Here is a 15,138-nt window from a genome sequence, read left to right on the forward strand (position 1 = left end):
AGAAATCCAGACAAATCTGAAAGCCTGACAAAGCCACCGGAGAGAGCAAAACAAGAGCACAAAACCAGCTCATCAACAAAAACAAATAAATAATGCTGGAAAATATTTCCACCATAACATTTTTCCTTTTTGTTCTAAAGATGTTACAGTGCTAAAAGAAGAATGTATAAGTGGTGTTAATCATAGTGATAATATATAAAATAAATGTAGCACACTAATTAATTAGCTAACTAAATGCATACAAACATACATGGTGATAGAAATGCATTTATCCAAGATGACACATATTCATAAATACTCTGGATAAAATGATTCATTCTGGGTAATATTTTATTTGATTGATAAATGTTTCACAGCTATTTTTAATGCTTACAATTTTAAAGTCTCAGAAATAAAATACTGTATAAAAAACAATACAGGTCTAAAAAAAATAAGTCAAATGAGTGTACTCTGTTGATGTACTCACATGATGGAAATGAGTGAATGAATTTGATATATGATTGCATTCTGAGGGTAAGCACAATTAAACATGGACTCATCCCATCTGTCACTGCAGGCTGAGAACTATCTCTCGGGAGTTTAGGTTTGTGAGTTTATTGATAGTGATATGTCTTTGGAAAGATCTGGCTTCACTGTTTTGTGTGTCTTTCAGAGTACATTCGAAAATATGGGCCGTGTATGTGCACACCCATAGTCAAAAAGTTAAGAGACAACTTTTAAAGTCATTTGCAGATAACAAAATAGAAAAAATAAAATGTAAAAAACAAATTGCATTGTTTGTTATCTGTAAACTCTATAATAGACTCATGTAAGACATTTTTTGACATATAGTAGACAAAGTTTGCATCCTCAATGCAACAGGTTATAAAACAAACAGTTGTGGTTTTACTGTATAGAAACATTAAATAAGACTTAACCATAAAATCCATAATCACTGAGATATCCACAACTGTTTTGCAAGCCATATGTTTGCCAAAAAGAATCTTCTTTTCCATTATATCGTCAACTTTCATTCATATTAGCTCTATAAGAATTATCATGCTTCAGGAAAACAAAACAAATCACAAAAGCATTTTGTAATAGTCTATTGCGTATTCTTCATTCCATTCTTGCATTTGTTACACAAGAAAGTGAGAGTCATCTTTCCATCACTAATGGGTAATTGTTGGATATTTAATCAGCTTGTCTTACTCCGACCGGCCTGCTGGACATTTTCTGAACATCCGCAAGTGGCTGTCCTTCTGTTCTTTCATCTATTCTGTTTAAGACATAATGACTAAATGCTTTTCCACAATCTCTCAGTTTTTGTTATCTTACATGAGTAGGTCTTATAGTTGACTTTTGTGAGAACTGTGGATGAGAATGATAGAATCACACATAATACTCCTTGTTTTTGTTTTTCTTGCTCTTGCTGACACTACTGGTACCATCCATTGGTTTCTCCTTTAAGATTGTTCCATTTGACTGGGCTGAATTGCAAATGTAGTTTTGACTCTCATCCACGTGGTACGATCCTTCATCACGGTTGCGGTATTTGTACATGGCATAGAGAAGAATAAGAATGCAAAGTGCAGCAGCAGCCACGATGCCAGCCACCATGCCTGTGGTGCTGCTGGACTCATGGAAAACCTCAGACTGACCAGGATAGCTCTTCACCCCTGGTCCAGTAGGGTTAGCTGAAGAAACAAAAACACAGAGTCAGTCCATCAAACCTGTCTCACCAAAATTCACCAATTGGGTCAGTATACGTAAGATACTTCCAGCTTTTGCACACAAATGTGCTTTATCTTATTGATCCAAGTGATACACACACACAAAAACAGATGGCAAGTAGCTGACCTGTGTAGGTTTCCTGCTACAAAAGCTGCTGCTTCTGACTTTTAATCAGATAATGAGACTGAGCACATGCACTACCTGAGAGGGCACGTCTCCAACATGAGCTGACTTCAAAATGCAAGAGCTCATTCAGTATAATATAAAGCTGAAGACATATCATTATGTGCGATACACTCCTCATCATCCTGAACATCAGAGAGGTCATACCAAGATCATGGACACATAATAGTAACTAACTTTTATTAAGTTAGTACATCGAAAAGCACTATATGACTAAATGGTAGGTGTTCGTTCAGTTACATGACCACAGGCAAAATCAAAATTAAAGATAAAACAGGCAAAACAGGCAACTTAACATTCATAAAGGGGAACATAATCTCACAAGCACTATATGTGAATTCTGTAACGTCAAGTGTATGCCACCACAATATAAATAGTACTGTTTATGAACATACGAACCATTCAATTATAACGAAAATTTTATATATTTAGATAATGAGTTAAATGACTGCTCTTTAATAAACATCATCCAAATTAGAAATGAACACTTCTCAAATCCTATTTACTACTGTAAAATTCTGAAATAATTTTGGTACCAGAGTTTCTGTCATAATCTTTAAACATTGCTGCTGTCAATGTTGGTCTCACAACTACATCCCTTTGTCTTGTTGCTAAAGTTCTGTATTGTACTGTATATAAAATACTGTATAAAGTACTGAGGCCAAAAGACTCAATCCTCAGCAGGCCAGGTGGGCCTTATTCTTTACCAGATTCTATTTCCAGATAGCTTACCATCCAGGATCCGAGACTACAAGAGCTGATACTCTGACCACGCCCTTGAGGAGATCCCTGAAGAACCAGAGCCCATCTCGCCCACCAGGTTATTTGTTAATCCCATTCAGTGGGACCCTGGATGAAATGCTCCGCAAACAATCACAACACCAGCCCATCCCACCTGCATGCCCACCTGGGAAGGTGTATGTATACGAAGATCATCGTAGACCCCTCATCTCCCATGCTCACTCCTCTGTAGGAACAGATCATCCCGAGGTAATTAAAACTCTTGCTTCATTACAGTGCAAATACTGGTGGCCAGGAATGCAAGAGGACGTCCAGGATTTCATCCAGGGGTGTGCCCTTTGTGCCATGACAAAAATCCCGCGACAACTGCCCACTGGGAAATTAATCCCCTTGCCGGCTCCACATTGCCCTTGGTCCCACATCGGGGTGGATTTTGTCACTGACCTCCCCGTTTCTGATGGTAAAACATGTATCCTAATAGCCATAGACAGATTTTCTAAAGCCTGCAAATTAATTCCTTTGAGAGCTTTACCCACAGCCTTTGAGACCGCAGAGCTCCTTTTCGAGCATGTGTTTCGGAACTTTGGAATTCCACGAGGACATCGTGTCGGATCGAGGACCCTAGTTTATCTCAAGGGTATGGCGGTCATTCTTCGCACTACTCAATGTCACTGTAAGTCTCACCCCCAGACAAATGGCCAGACAGAACTGAAAATGCAAGATGTCAGTTGCTTCCTTCGAACCTTTTGCCATCAAAACCTCTGGAACCGTTTCTTAGTCTGGGCAGAATATGCACAAAATTCACTCCGACAGTCATCCACCAACCTGACCCCTTTCCAATGTGTTTTAGACTATCAACCTCCTCTGTTCCCCTGGTCCGGTGAGCGATCTGAGGTCCTTGCAGTAAACACCAATTCCAGAACAGTGAGAGGGTATGAAACCAGGCACACCACCATCTCCAGCAGGCCATAAATCGTCACCAGTGCTTTGCCGATACTCACCAAAGGCAAAATCCCACATATCAACCTGGACAACTGGTTTGGCTCTCAACACGGGGCATCCGGTTAAGACAACCCTGCAGAAAACTAAGCCCTAAGTATATAGGACCTTTTTTCAGTGGAGCGACAGTTAAACCCTGTTACTTACCGACTCCATTTACCCGCTCAATACCGGATACACCCCACCTTTCACGTTTCTCTGTTAAAACCCCATCACTTACCTGTGTCTGTTCCCTCTGCAGACCCAGTCCCTGACGACAACCCCCCGTTACCACCCATTGACGCTGAACCCGTCTACAAAGTAAGAGAGATTCTAGACTCCCGACGTCGTTGTGGGCGACTAGAATATTTAGTAGACTGGGAGGATTATGGACCAGAAGAAAGATGTTGGGTACCCCGTCAAGATATCCTCGACCCCAATCTGCTCACAGAGTTCCATGCCCAACTTCCAGAAAGACCCGCTCCGCGACCCCGAGGCTGGCCACCACAACGTCGGAGAACTAGGTCCCCTGGCACAGACCCTGGAGGGGCGGGGGGGGGGAGTGACAGGGATCTGGCAAGCCCGGTTTCTGCAACTCCACAACAATCACGTTCCCCTGAGTAATAATCAGCCACACCTGTCCTGCATCAATGATCCAACCAGAGCACTATAAAACACTCATCCCAACTTCAGTTCTCCGTCAAGCCTCCAACAGGAACAGACCCTCCGCACTTGTCTCCTGAGCTCCTGACACTTCACTGCCGACCAGACGTAACGTATACTCACCCTTTTGTAACACTAACCTGTGTGCTTGTTCTGCTGTCCTCAGGACAACGGATCACCTTATCGCTGCCTGTGATTCAACAGTCTCTGTAGTCTCCTGTGTATATCCCGTGCTGGTATTAACTTCGGCCTCTGTGAAGGAAGAGAACATATATGAGCGAACTATGACTGTGGCTTTGTCACTCCTGAATCAAACGTACTCACCTGTCTACAATCCAGTGCCCTGTGTTCATTGTACTGCCCACACTTGAAGACACAAAGTATTCACCGAGCACTTGAATATTGAATAAACACTGTACTGAATTCACCTACCTTTGTCTCCCGTGCATATCCTGACAGGAACAGAGTTTTTTTGAAGCAAAGTATTCTGCATCTCTTTTCTTTCCTTTGTTGACAAAGCTGTGGCTACATTCAATTCAGTTTTATTTGTATAGCACTTTTTACGATACAAATCATTGAAAGCAACTACAGAGAATTCAGTTTCTATAATGTTTAGTAGTAGCTTATTAGTGGTAATTTATCCTTTACGTACATATGTATGGAAAAATCAATTGAAGATGTAATCAAACAGGCGACAAACACTAACAGCAATTATTATGATGCAATCAAAATTATAGCAAAATTTGGTAGTTCTGTATGTTGTTTCAGTGTTGGCATCATCTGAGGTCCTCTGATGGGTTTGCATCATCTCTTCTAAGGTGTTCTGGATCCAGACTGAAGCTTGTGTAAATCCTAGTTACCACGGGATGTCAATTCTCAAATCAAATATTATGAGATGCATTATTTGAATGCTTGGCCAAAGAAATTTGTCTTTAATATAGATTTAGCACGAAGAGGCATAAAACGACACACTCACTTGCAGGTGATTCTTTATTACCAAAGTTCTGGCACTAAATCATTATTAATAAAGAATAACCTGCAAGTGAGTGTGCCGTCTTATGCCTCTTTATACTACTTTGATGTCTTCACGTCGGCATCTCGGATGGTGTGTATATGCATGCTTATTTTAATCTAGATTTAAACAGACAGTGTGTCTGAACCCAAACGTTATCAGCAAGGCTATTCCATAGTTTGAGAGCCAAATGGGAAAAAGCTCTACCTCCTTTAGTGGACTTTGCTATCTTAGATACTATCACAAGTCCAGAGTTTTGCGACCTTTGGGAGCGTGATAGATTGTAGCGTGGTACAAGACTAGTTAGGTAAGCAGGAGCTAAACCATTTAGGGCCTTATAGGTAATACTGTTTTGTAAGTGATACAGAACTTAATAGGTAGCCAGTGCAGAGACTGTAGAAATGGGGTAATATGATCATATTTTCTTGACCAGGTAAGGACTCCAGCTGCAGCATTTTGGACTACCTGTAACTTGTTTATTGAAGATGCAGGACAACCACCTAGAAGTGCACTACAATAGTCCAGTCTAGAGATCATGAATGCATGTACTAGCTTTTCTGTAGTTTTGTAATAGATCTATGAGTACAGTATTTCATGATCTATAGTGTCAAACGGGGCACCAAGATCAAGTAAAACTATCAATGAGATGCAGCCTTGGTCTGACGCAAGAAGCAAGTCATCTGTAATTTGAACAAGTGCAGTTTCTGTGCTATGGTGGGGCCTGGAAACTTGAAATTCTTCATACAGATATTTTTTTCTACATGGAATTGCACTATGATGGATTGTTTGTTTGCAGTGATGGATGGCACACAAGTCTGAAGTACACAATTTAAGTAAAGGAGTTCAGAGCCAGTGGTAGTTTTGTGGGCAAACATCAATACCTTGAATTTTATACAAACGACTATTGGTAGCCAGTGGAAATTAAATAAACAGAGGTGTAACATGCATTCTTTTCGGTTCATTAAAGACTACTCTTGCTGCCACATTCTGGATTAGTTGTAGATGTTTGTTTTGTTGGGAATACCTGCTAAGAAAGCATTGCAATCGTCTAGCCTGGAGAGAACTAGAGCTTGAACAATGAGTTGTGTAGCATGTTCTGAAAGAAAGAGCCTAAGTCAAAAACTCTTAGTAGCTCACAAACAGCCTTGGCATCCAATTTAGTGCACTCATCAAAGTCCCTCATAAAACTGGAGCTTGGTAAGCCAGAAAAACAGCCAGGGTGTGCAAGGCTGAAGTCACATGACTAGAATTCAAGTACACCTTCTTCAGTAAAGGCGTAAACAATTTCCCCTCCGTGCTCTGAGCATTTAATAATCACTCCGCTTCAGCTCCGCTCCGGGTTCACCATTTCTTGCTCCCGCTCCACTCCAGGCTCACTGATATCAGAAACACTGCTCTGCGTCTGAAGTAATTCAGTATGTTTCAACTTCTGTTCATAACATATATTAAAAAATAAATTAAATAACAGTTTCAAAGTGGCTTATTGGAACACTAATGTGCAAATGTCATTTATTGTTTCTGATTTTGGATATCCCTTGACATTCCTGACGCTGTTATTTGATTACTGCCTGTCTGACCATTCTCCAATAAATACACTGCAATTGAATCCGAACGTCTATGACTCCACGTTACAACTTTAATGTGGGGTCCAATTCTCACTATTAACAAACTATTTACTACAACTTATTCACAGACCCCATGAGGTATTAAAATAAGCTGCCAAAAATGTTGAATACATTTCAGCCATCTTTCCTGACGGATGAGTTTTAGGATATGTATATATTTCAAGCGTTAGTACTCGGCTCCAATTTATTACTCAGGCTGATCATATTGTAATTTTTAAATGTGGCTCATATCAGATTTCAGTGTGAGGTACAACCCCTTAAGTTTAGCTTGTATAGCATTGTAGCATTGTAATACATTGTAAAACAACACCTCACTGACTGCCTCCTCAACTGTCTAACATAATTACCTAGTGATCAAAGAACTACCGGTGGTAAAATCATCGGAGTGACTCCTATCGATGCGGAGTTATGATGAAAGTTGATCTAGAGTGATGTTAAAGTTGCAAGAATTCAAATATGACCTTTCAGATTGTGGTCGCATTGCAAAACATCTGTCCTGAATCAGATTTAGAACCACATATGATAGCGACCCAACTTGTGATTTGTACAGTTCATACAGTTCAGTAATATATATTTCAGTAATATATGAGAAAAAAATGAAGACTGAAAATAACGCAATATAAAATGACTCTGAAGAAAGAATGGTGGTAGCACTGACTATAGATAATGTCACCTCATGTCCAGGATGGCAAAAACTGTTGATTCGACCTCATAAACCTAAAATCTTAACTAGAGACTATTATCCTTTATCTTCATCTCTGTCAAGACCATTATTAATAGTTTACATATTAGTTTCTCTTTGCTACACTTTTCTCTTCACATTCACTGTTTTTTTTTTCTTCTACACACCAGCATGCACAATTAATCTTCTATTGCAAACTCATTTACCCTTCCTTTAAATTCCAGATGTGGCCCCATAATTGTGTGTGAAAACCGCGACCCAAACAACTCTAAACAGAAGTACATTTTAATATTTAAAATACCAGATACAGACACATTGCTCCAGAAGTACTTTGGAGGAAGGCTCTTTATCTTCTATTTACCTGCATTTGCACATTCTACAGACACAACTGTTGAGGTGAATGTGAGGAAACACAATGAGAGAATGACAGTCAGAAAGAAAAGTAGTAATAAGGAGATGACTAACCTAATCCACCTGAGCTTGGCTCGCATGGGTCTATGTCCTCATCATCACTTGGGCACTCGGCAGATGCCACCAGCAAGTCATCAGTATTCTGGAAAACGGATGATAATGAAAAGAGAGGCTGAATTCAAGATATATAAAACAGAATAAAAAACATACATGAATAAATGAAATAGGAAACTGATCTTATCAAAGCTATTAAATGAGTATACAGAGCATTAGTTTAAGACTTTTTATCAGTTAAAAGTGTAATGGAGATGGCATCCCCGTTGTTGAAAAAAAAAAAAGAAAGAAAAATGACAAAAAGCATCTGTAACCAACGCTGAACTTTACTATGCGCTCGATTTAAGAGCACATAAACAATATACCCTTTGGAAATACTAGTTATGTGATGTTCATGTATATATTTCAACATTACACGATACCAGTCAATACCAGTTTGCTAAAGCAGTACCGTATTTTTCGGACAAAGTCGCACCTGAGTGTAAGTTGCATCAGTCCAAAAATACGTCATGCTTAGGAAAAAAAAACATATATAAGTTGCACTGGACTATAAGTCGCACTTATTTAGAACCAAGAGAAAACATTACCGTCTACAGCCATGAGAGGCTAGCGCCCTCTGGTGACTGTAGACTGTAATGTTTTCTCTTGGTTCATTTCTCTTGGTTTGTCAAATTAATTTTGATAAATTAGTCGCACCTGACTATAAGTCACAGGACCAGCCAAACTATGAAAAAAAGTGTGACTTACAGTCCGGAAAATACGGTAATATTGTTCAGTATTTTTACTATTTTAAATAACTGCTTTCTATTTGAATATATTTCACAATTTAATTTATTCCTGTGATCAAAGCTAAATTTTCAGCATCCAGTCTTACCATTCAAAAGCTTGGAGTCAATATATATAGAAATTAAAACTTTTATTTAGCAAACACGTGGTGATAAATAAAAACGATTAATATGATAAATGTTACAATCAATGCTGTTCTTTCAATTTATAAAAAAAAAAAAAAAACGGACAAAAATATTCCCAGCTCTTTTCAACATTAATAATAATAATAATAATAATAACAATACAATTTATTTATTTTTTTGAGTAGAAAATGAGAATATTAGAAGGATTTCTGAAGGATCGAGTGACTGGAGTAATTATGCTAAAAATTCAGCTTTGAAAGTCAGCTTTGATTGTTCCTAATCAACTGTTTAACTTCACTTGCAAGTGAATCTCAAATTATTTTGTGGGATAATTATATATATTTAAAATAAAATACAAACATAAAAATATATATATTTATTTTGTCCTCACATTCTTTCTTGTAACCCTTACTTGTCAATCACACACCTGACTGAAAGGCTCATTATGCAGATCATTATGCAGGCCTTTGTTTTCTCAGGTGTAACTCACAATAATACATTTCACATCATTTTGAAGCAAAAAATCTAGGCTACAAGCTCCAGGTCTGACAGTCTTGTGAACAAATATTCTGTATGTGTTTTATGACCTTACTTACGACTTTATATATAAAATATTTAGTTTTTTTCACTAACCACGCATAAACGTTGTTTTCTCAAAAACAAAATCATGTACATACATGCTAATTACATATTATTGTAGCCCAGTTTGTAATGAATACAGTATTTTCAGAATTTAGCCATGTATATGTTTAGAAGCAACTGAAAAAAGCACAAAAAACAGGCCATGTCAAAACTTGTTCAGGCCCCCAAAAACCCCTAGACCTCTGAGGGTTAAAAACTGCTAGAAACTGTATGATTACTTTTCATCTCTTTTAGAAGAAAACAAACACAACCTCAGGTATTTATTCAATACAGTGGCTAAATTAATGAAAAATATTCAATATTCAACAATCAACATTAGAGATAAAATTAAAACCATGCAGCCATCAGCTAAAGTATCGCTATAGATCCCCCTCGGAACAATTCCACTCATTCTCTACCATAGGTTTTTGTATTTGAATTGTATAAACTTGTTAAATCATCTAAACCAACATGTATGTTAAATCCTATTCCATCTAAGTTCCTAAAAGAGGTGCTTCCAGAAGTCATAGATCCTCTTCTGACCATTATTAATTTGTCATTGTCATTAGTTTATGTCCCCAAAACCTTCAAACTGTCTGTTATTAAGCCTCTTATAAAAATAAAAAAAAAACTAGACCCCCAAAGAACTAGTTAATTACAGACAAATCTCGAATCTCCCTTTCTGTCCAATATATTAGAAAATGCAGTATACTCACAATTCTATTCTTTCTTAAAGAAAAATGGGATCTTTGAGGATTTACAGTCAGGATATAGACCATATCATAGTACTGTGAATGCTCTTATTAGAGTTATAAATGACTTGCTCTTATCATCTGATCGTGGTTGTATCTGTGACGATCGTGCACTAGGAAAACACAAGGAGAGGGGAAGATCCAATTGCTAGTATGTTTATTGACAAAAAAGGGTAATCAAACAAAAACAGTCTTAAGAGACAAACAAAACAAAAGCAGGAACCGGATGAAATGGACAGGAAACTCGGAGGACGAGAAGGCAAGGGTGAGTCTCAGGAGACGAGAACATAGTACACGAAGGGTAAGGACTCCATACAAACAGCAGGGAAAGACAGGTATTTATAAGGGGACTAATGACAATAGATTTCCTGCACCTGTGCGATTAACTGGAATGCAGTTACTGTAAAGACAGGACCAGACTCGGGGAATTATAGTGCCTATGGTGAAGTGCCTAAGGAGAAGTGAGCTCACTAGTGGACACCCAGGAAAACAGAGACTGACAGCATGACAGTATCTCTCTATTAGTGATATTAGATCTTAGCACTGTGTTTGACACTACTGACCACAACATTCTTTTGAATAGCCTAGAAAAGTTTGTTTTCATAAGTCGAAGTGCATTAGCATGGTTCAAATCATACTTATCTGACCGCCATCAATTTGTAGCAGTGAATGAAGAGCTATTATATTGATAATGCAGTATGGAATACCTCAAGGCTCGTTACTAGGGCCATTACTTTTACACTTTATTTATTACCCTTGGGAGATATAATCATCAGGAAACATGGTGTTAGCTTTCACTGTTATGCTGATGACACTCAGCTCTATATAACTTCGCGACCCGGCGAAACATACCAGTTTGAAAAACTGAAAAAAATTATTGACAAGTAATTTGTTACTACTAAAATCTGAAAAAAAAAAAACAGAGGTGTTAATTATCGGACCTAAACCATTCACCAGTAATAACCTGGAACACTGTCTAAGATTCAATGGCTGCTCTGTCAATTATTTTCATCAGTTAGAAACCTAGGTGTGCTACTTGATAGCATTATTTCCTTTGAGTGCCACAGTTCTAGCATTTGTAAAGATTTTTTCATCTCAAAATATATCTATATTATGACCTATGCCAGGGGTTGCACACTTAATAAACAAACTCCAGCTGGTCCAAAATGCAGTGGTTCTAACTAGAACCAGGAAGTATGACCATATTGTCATACTGTCAACACTTCACTGGCTCCCTATTAAACATTGTATAGATTAAAAAATCTTATAAAGCCCTGAATGGTTTGGCACCTCAGTATTTGAACAAGCTCTTATTGCACTATAGTCCTTAGATCGTTTTCCTATTTAGCACCAAAAGTCTGGAATAACCTACCTAACATTGTTCGGGAGGCAGACACACTGTTTTAGTTTAAATCTAGATTAAAGACCCATCTCTTTAACCTGGCTTACACATAACACTCTAACACATTTCTAATATTCAAATCCATTAAAGGATTTTAAGGCTGCATTAATTAGGAAAACCGGAACTAGGAACACTTCCGATAACACACAATGTACTTGCTACATCATTAGAAGAATGGCATCTACGCTAATATTAGTCTGTTTCTCTGTCATTCCGAGGTCACCGTAGCCACCGGATCCAGTCTGTATCCAGATCAGAGGGTCACTGCAGTCACCCGGATCCAGTACGTATCCAGACCAGATGGTGGATCAGCACCTAGAGATGACCTCGACTGCTCTGAATTGTCAACGGAGACCAGGTCAACTAGATAATCCCCAGAGACAGATCTCCAATGAAGACCTTGTCTCCTAGACAGCAACTGGGACAAGACCACAGGAACCAGACGAGTCCTCTACACAATGTGACTTTGCTGCAGCCTGGAATTTATCTGCTGGTTTCGTCTGGTCAGAGGAGAACTGATCTCCCAACTGAGTCTTGTTTCTCCCAAGTTTTTTTTTTTTCATTCAGTCACATATGGAGTTTTGGTTTCTTGCCGCTGTCGCCTCTGGCTTGCTGAATTGCGGACATTTAATATCCAGCGATAGTGTCAACTTGATTGCACAGATACTATTTAAACTGAACTGAGCTGGATGATGACATCACTGAATTCAATGATGAACTGCCTTTAACTGAAAATGTTGTTTTTCTACCATCATTTTGTATTATTGACACTATTTTCCTGTTTAATACTGAAAAGTGCTTTGACACAATCTGTATTGTTAAAAGCACTTTATAAATAAAGGTGACTTGACTTGACTTATTGTATTCACCCATGTCGTGTTACCCCATTACATATATAAGCCTATGTTTTCTGAGTCACATTGCAAAGTCTTGTTAGTTTTGACACTGCATTTCTGGGCATTCTCTCTGGTTTATTTCTCTTGGTATTTTTATTTTATTTTATCTTTTGCCTGTTTTTTGGATTTACCCTTTTTGCCTGAGTTTCCTGCCTTGTCATTTGTCTGGAATGCCTTCCTGTGTTTTGACCTGCTGCTTGTATTTTGGATCATTGTCTCTGGTCTGTCCCAAATAAAGCTGCATTTGGATGTCCTATCTTTCAAGTCTTGGAGCAGTACGTTAAAGTAGAAAATTTTAAGTACAGAAAATTATTAATATTTCTATTGACACTGACATATAGACAAGTTACATACTAAATGTGAACACAAAGTTTTAAAATCACTATAAAGGCTTAATTGTATAACAGTATAATAGTAAACAGCATTGTTTACAGGTCATTCTACTCAAACTGTTGTTAACATTGAATATGTCAAGAATATTGGGGTTTCACTGCAAAACAGCACAAAACATTTGCAAATATAGCCACTATTTTTGAGAAAATCTGCAGCAAATTCAGTAGTTTTGGGCCATACAAATCAGGAAAAAGTCCAGCAAAATAATAATTGGACGAGTGGAGCTTTCTGACCTGTTGAGGTGCTCTTGCTGTAGTCGTTATGATCTTGTGGTTGGAGGTGGTGATCTCCATGATTGAGGTAGAGGTCTCAGAGCGAGAAAATTTAGCACTGGACTGTGGTGTTATGGAGGAAGACTTCATCTCCCCAAACAACCTCACGCTGCCTTCGATGTGGATGTTGGGGTCTCCTTCCACAGCCATGTTAAAAACCTTCAAGCCATTATAATAGAAACCAGACATTTTGCCCTGGAAGGCACGGCTGTGGTCTCTTTCCCACCCCCCGATCTGGATGGTCATCTGGCTGTTGAAGATTGTGAGCTGACGGCCTGCGGGAGAACAAAGTTACTGCAATAAAAAAGCAAAAAAAAGTAATGCAGACTGAAGACTCAAGTGAGGGAGATGACGGAAAATAATCGCACCTAAGGAAAATACGGATTATTCAAGTACTGGGAATATAAATGCCAGACGATTTATCATGGCTGTGAATGAAGTGATGCTTATAAAACACAAATAATGAAAAATTAATTATTAAGCGGTGGTAATACATTTAAGCTGTGGTACTTTGCTAAAAGGCCTCTTGAACACTACTAATTATGAACAACTGGTTTAATTCCTAGTGAAATAATGTAAAGCTAAGCATTATTGACTCTAAAGTAAAAGAGGGAGAAGATTTTTTATTTTATTTTTTTTGCCCTCTGTTGTCATGGAGTTAAAAACATATCGTTGGCAGATGTTTACAGCTAACATTCAATCTGAAGAGAGCTTGACTGTGCAATTAAATGATTCATCTGATACCAATGTTGTGTAGGTGTGCAAAATAACGAACACATTATGAATTATAAATCAACAATAACAACTATGTCTGCCATTTAGCAAAAGGAGTTGGATTGGATGGAAAGGTAAACATGGTGGTCAAGAAAAAGCAAAGCTTAATTTAAATAAAAATCAAAAAGAAGAAAAAAAGCTACGACAGTAGCACATTTAATTTAAAAGATCAAATTATTATAAATGCACTTGTAAGTTATTTTGTTTTTCTCCAGTGGATTTTTGTCATTTTCTTAGTTGCATGTACATTTTCTTAAAGGGACTCATATTTAAATTAATATTTAAAACACACACATATATGTTATTATTATATTGCTGATTATGATAATTATTATTATAATTATCACATATTATCTAGTCAAGTCTGCTTTATTTATCTACTGTAGTTATTATGGCTGCTTTTTTATTCATATGACGAAACAATACACATATGTAGGCATCTACATATGCATTCTACAGTTTGTCAATTCATTGTATTAACAAAATTATCGTTTTACTCTGGACATTTTAATTTTATGATTTAAAATTAAAAACATTTTGTTTACAAAAAAAATCTACAGTCCCTTTAACTAAAATTTATGACATAAATTAGTTAATACAGATCAGTACATTACTAAATAGTTAATTACGCTTATTTCAAGATATATTTATCTATTTAAAATCATTTAACTAAATGTTTAAATTAATGCTTTATTTCAGATAAAAAAACACTACTTTAAAAGTTTTATCAGTGTTTTTACCTTTGTCGAGTAGCCAAGCGTCAACTACTCGACTGAGACTATATGGAATTTGCTGTCTAGTGATCACCAGCCGTTCACTATCAATCTTTCCTTTGAAGTTTAAAGAGACATTTCATTGGTTACAATCCAAAATAAATGGCTAACTTTAAACCTTATTATTCAAGGTGTTCAATTGAAAAGATTTTAAATCTTACATTAGCTGTATTTTATGTTTAGTTTCCGGTTATATATTGTGTATATTTCCAGTTTAGTGAATTGTATGTTTGTTTAAAAAAAATCTATATAGAATTAATTGCAAACTTCATAGATGTAAAA

At 37.3% G+C, this 15,138-nt stretch overlaps 1 protein-coding gene across 2 annotated transcripts in view; it reads right to left on the bottom strand.

Moving 5' to 3' along the window:
• Window positions 1-324: 324 nt before the first annotated feature.
• LOC113113105 (neurexin-1-beta-like) overlaps window positions 325-15,138 on the bottom strand; it is a 65,225-nt gene continuing 50,411 nt past the window's right edge. Inside the window, exons 4-6 of one of the 2 annotated variants that reach the window (XM_026279273.1) lie at window positions 13,271-13,584; window positions 8,063-8,150; window positions 325-1,676 (exon numbers count right to left, since the gene is read on the bottom strand). In XM_026279273.1, the coding sequence (XP_026135058.1) occupies window positions 1,372-1,676; window positions 8,063-8,150; window positions 13,271-13,584 (707 nt within the window). In that variant the 3' untranslated portion in view covers window positions 325-1,371. The remainder of the gene's footprint in view (window positions 1,677-8,062; window positions 8,151-13,270; window positions 13,585-15,138) is intronic. The other variant, XM_026279274.1, reaches the window with a different exon arrangement.

This window comes from Carassius auratus, chromosome 13 (assembly GCF_003368295.1).
Source record: "Carassius auratus strain Wakin chromosome 13, ASM336829v1, whole genome shotgun sequence".
Taxonomy (NCBI): Eukaryota; Metazoa; Chordata; class Actinopteri; order Cypriniformes; family Cyprinidae; genus Carassius; species Carassius auratus.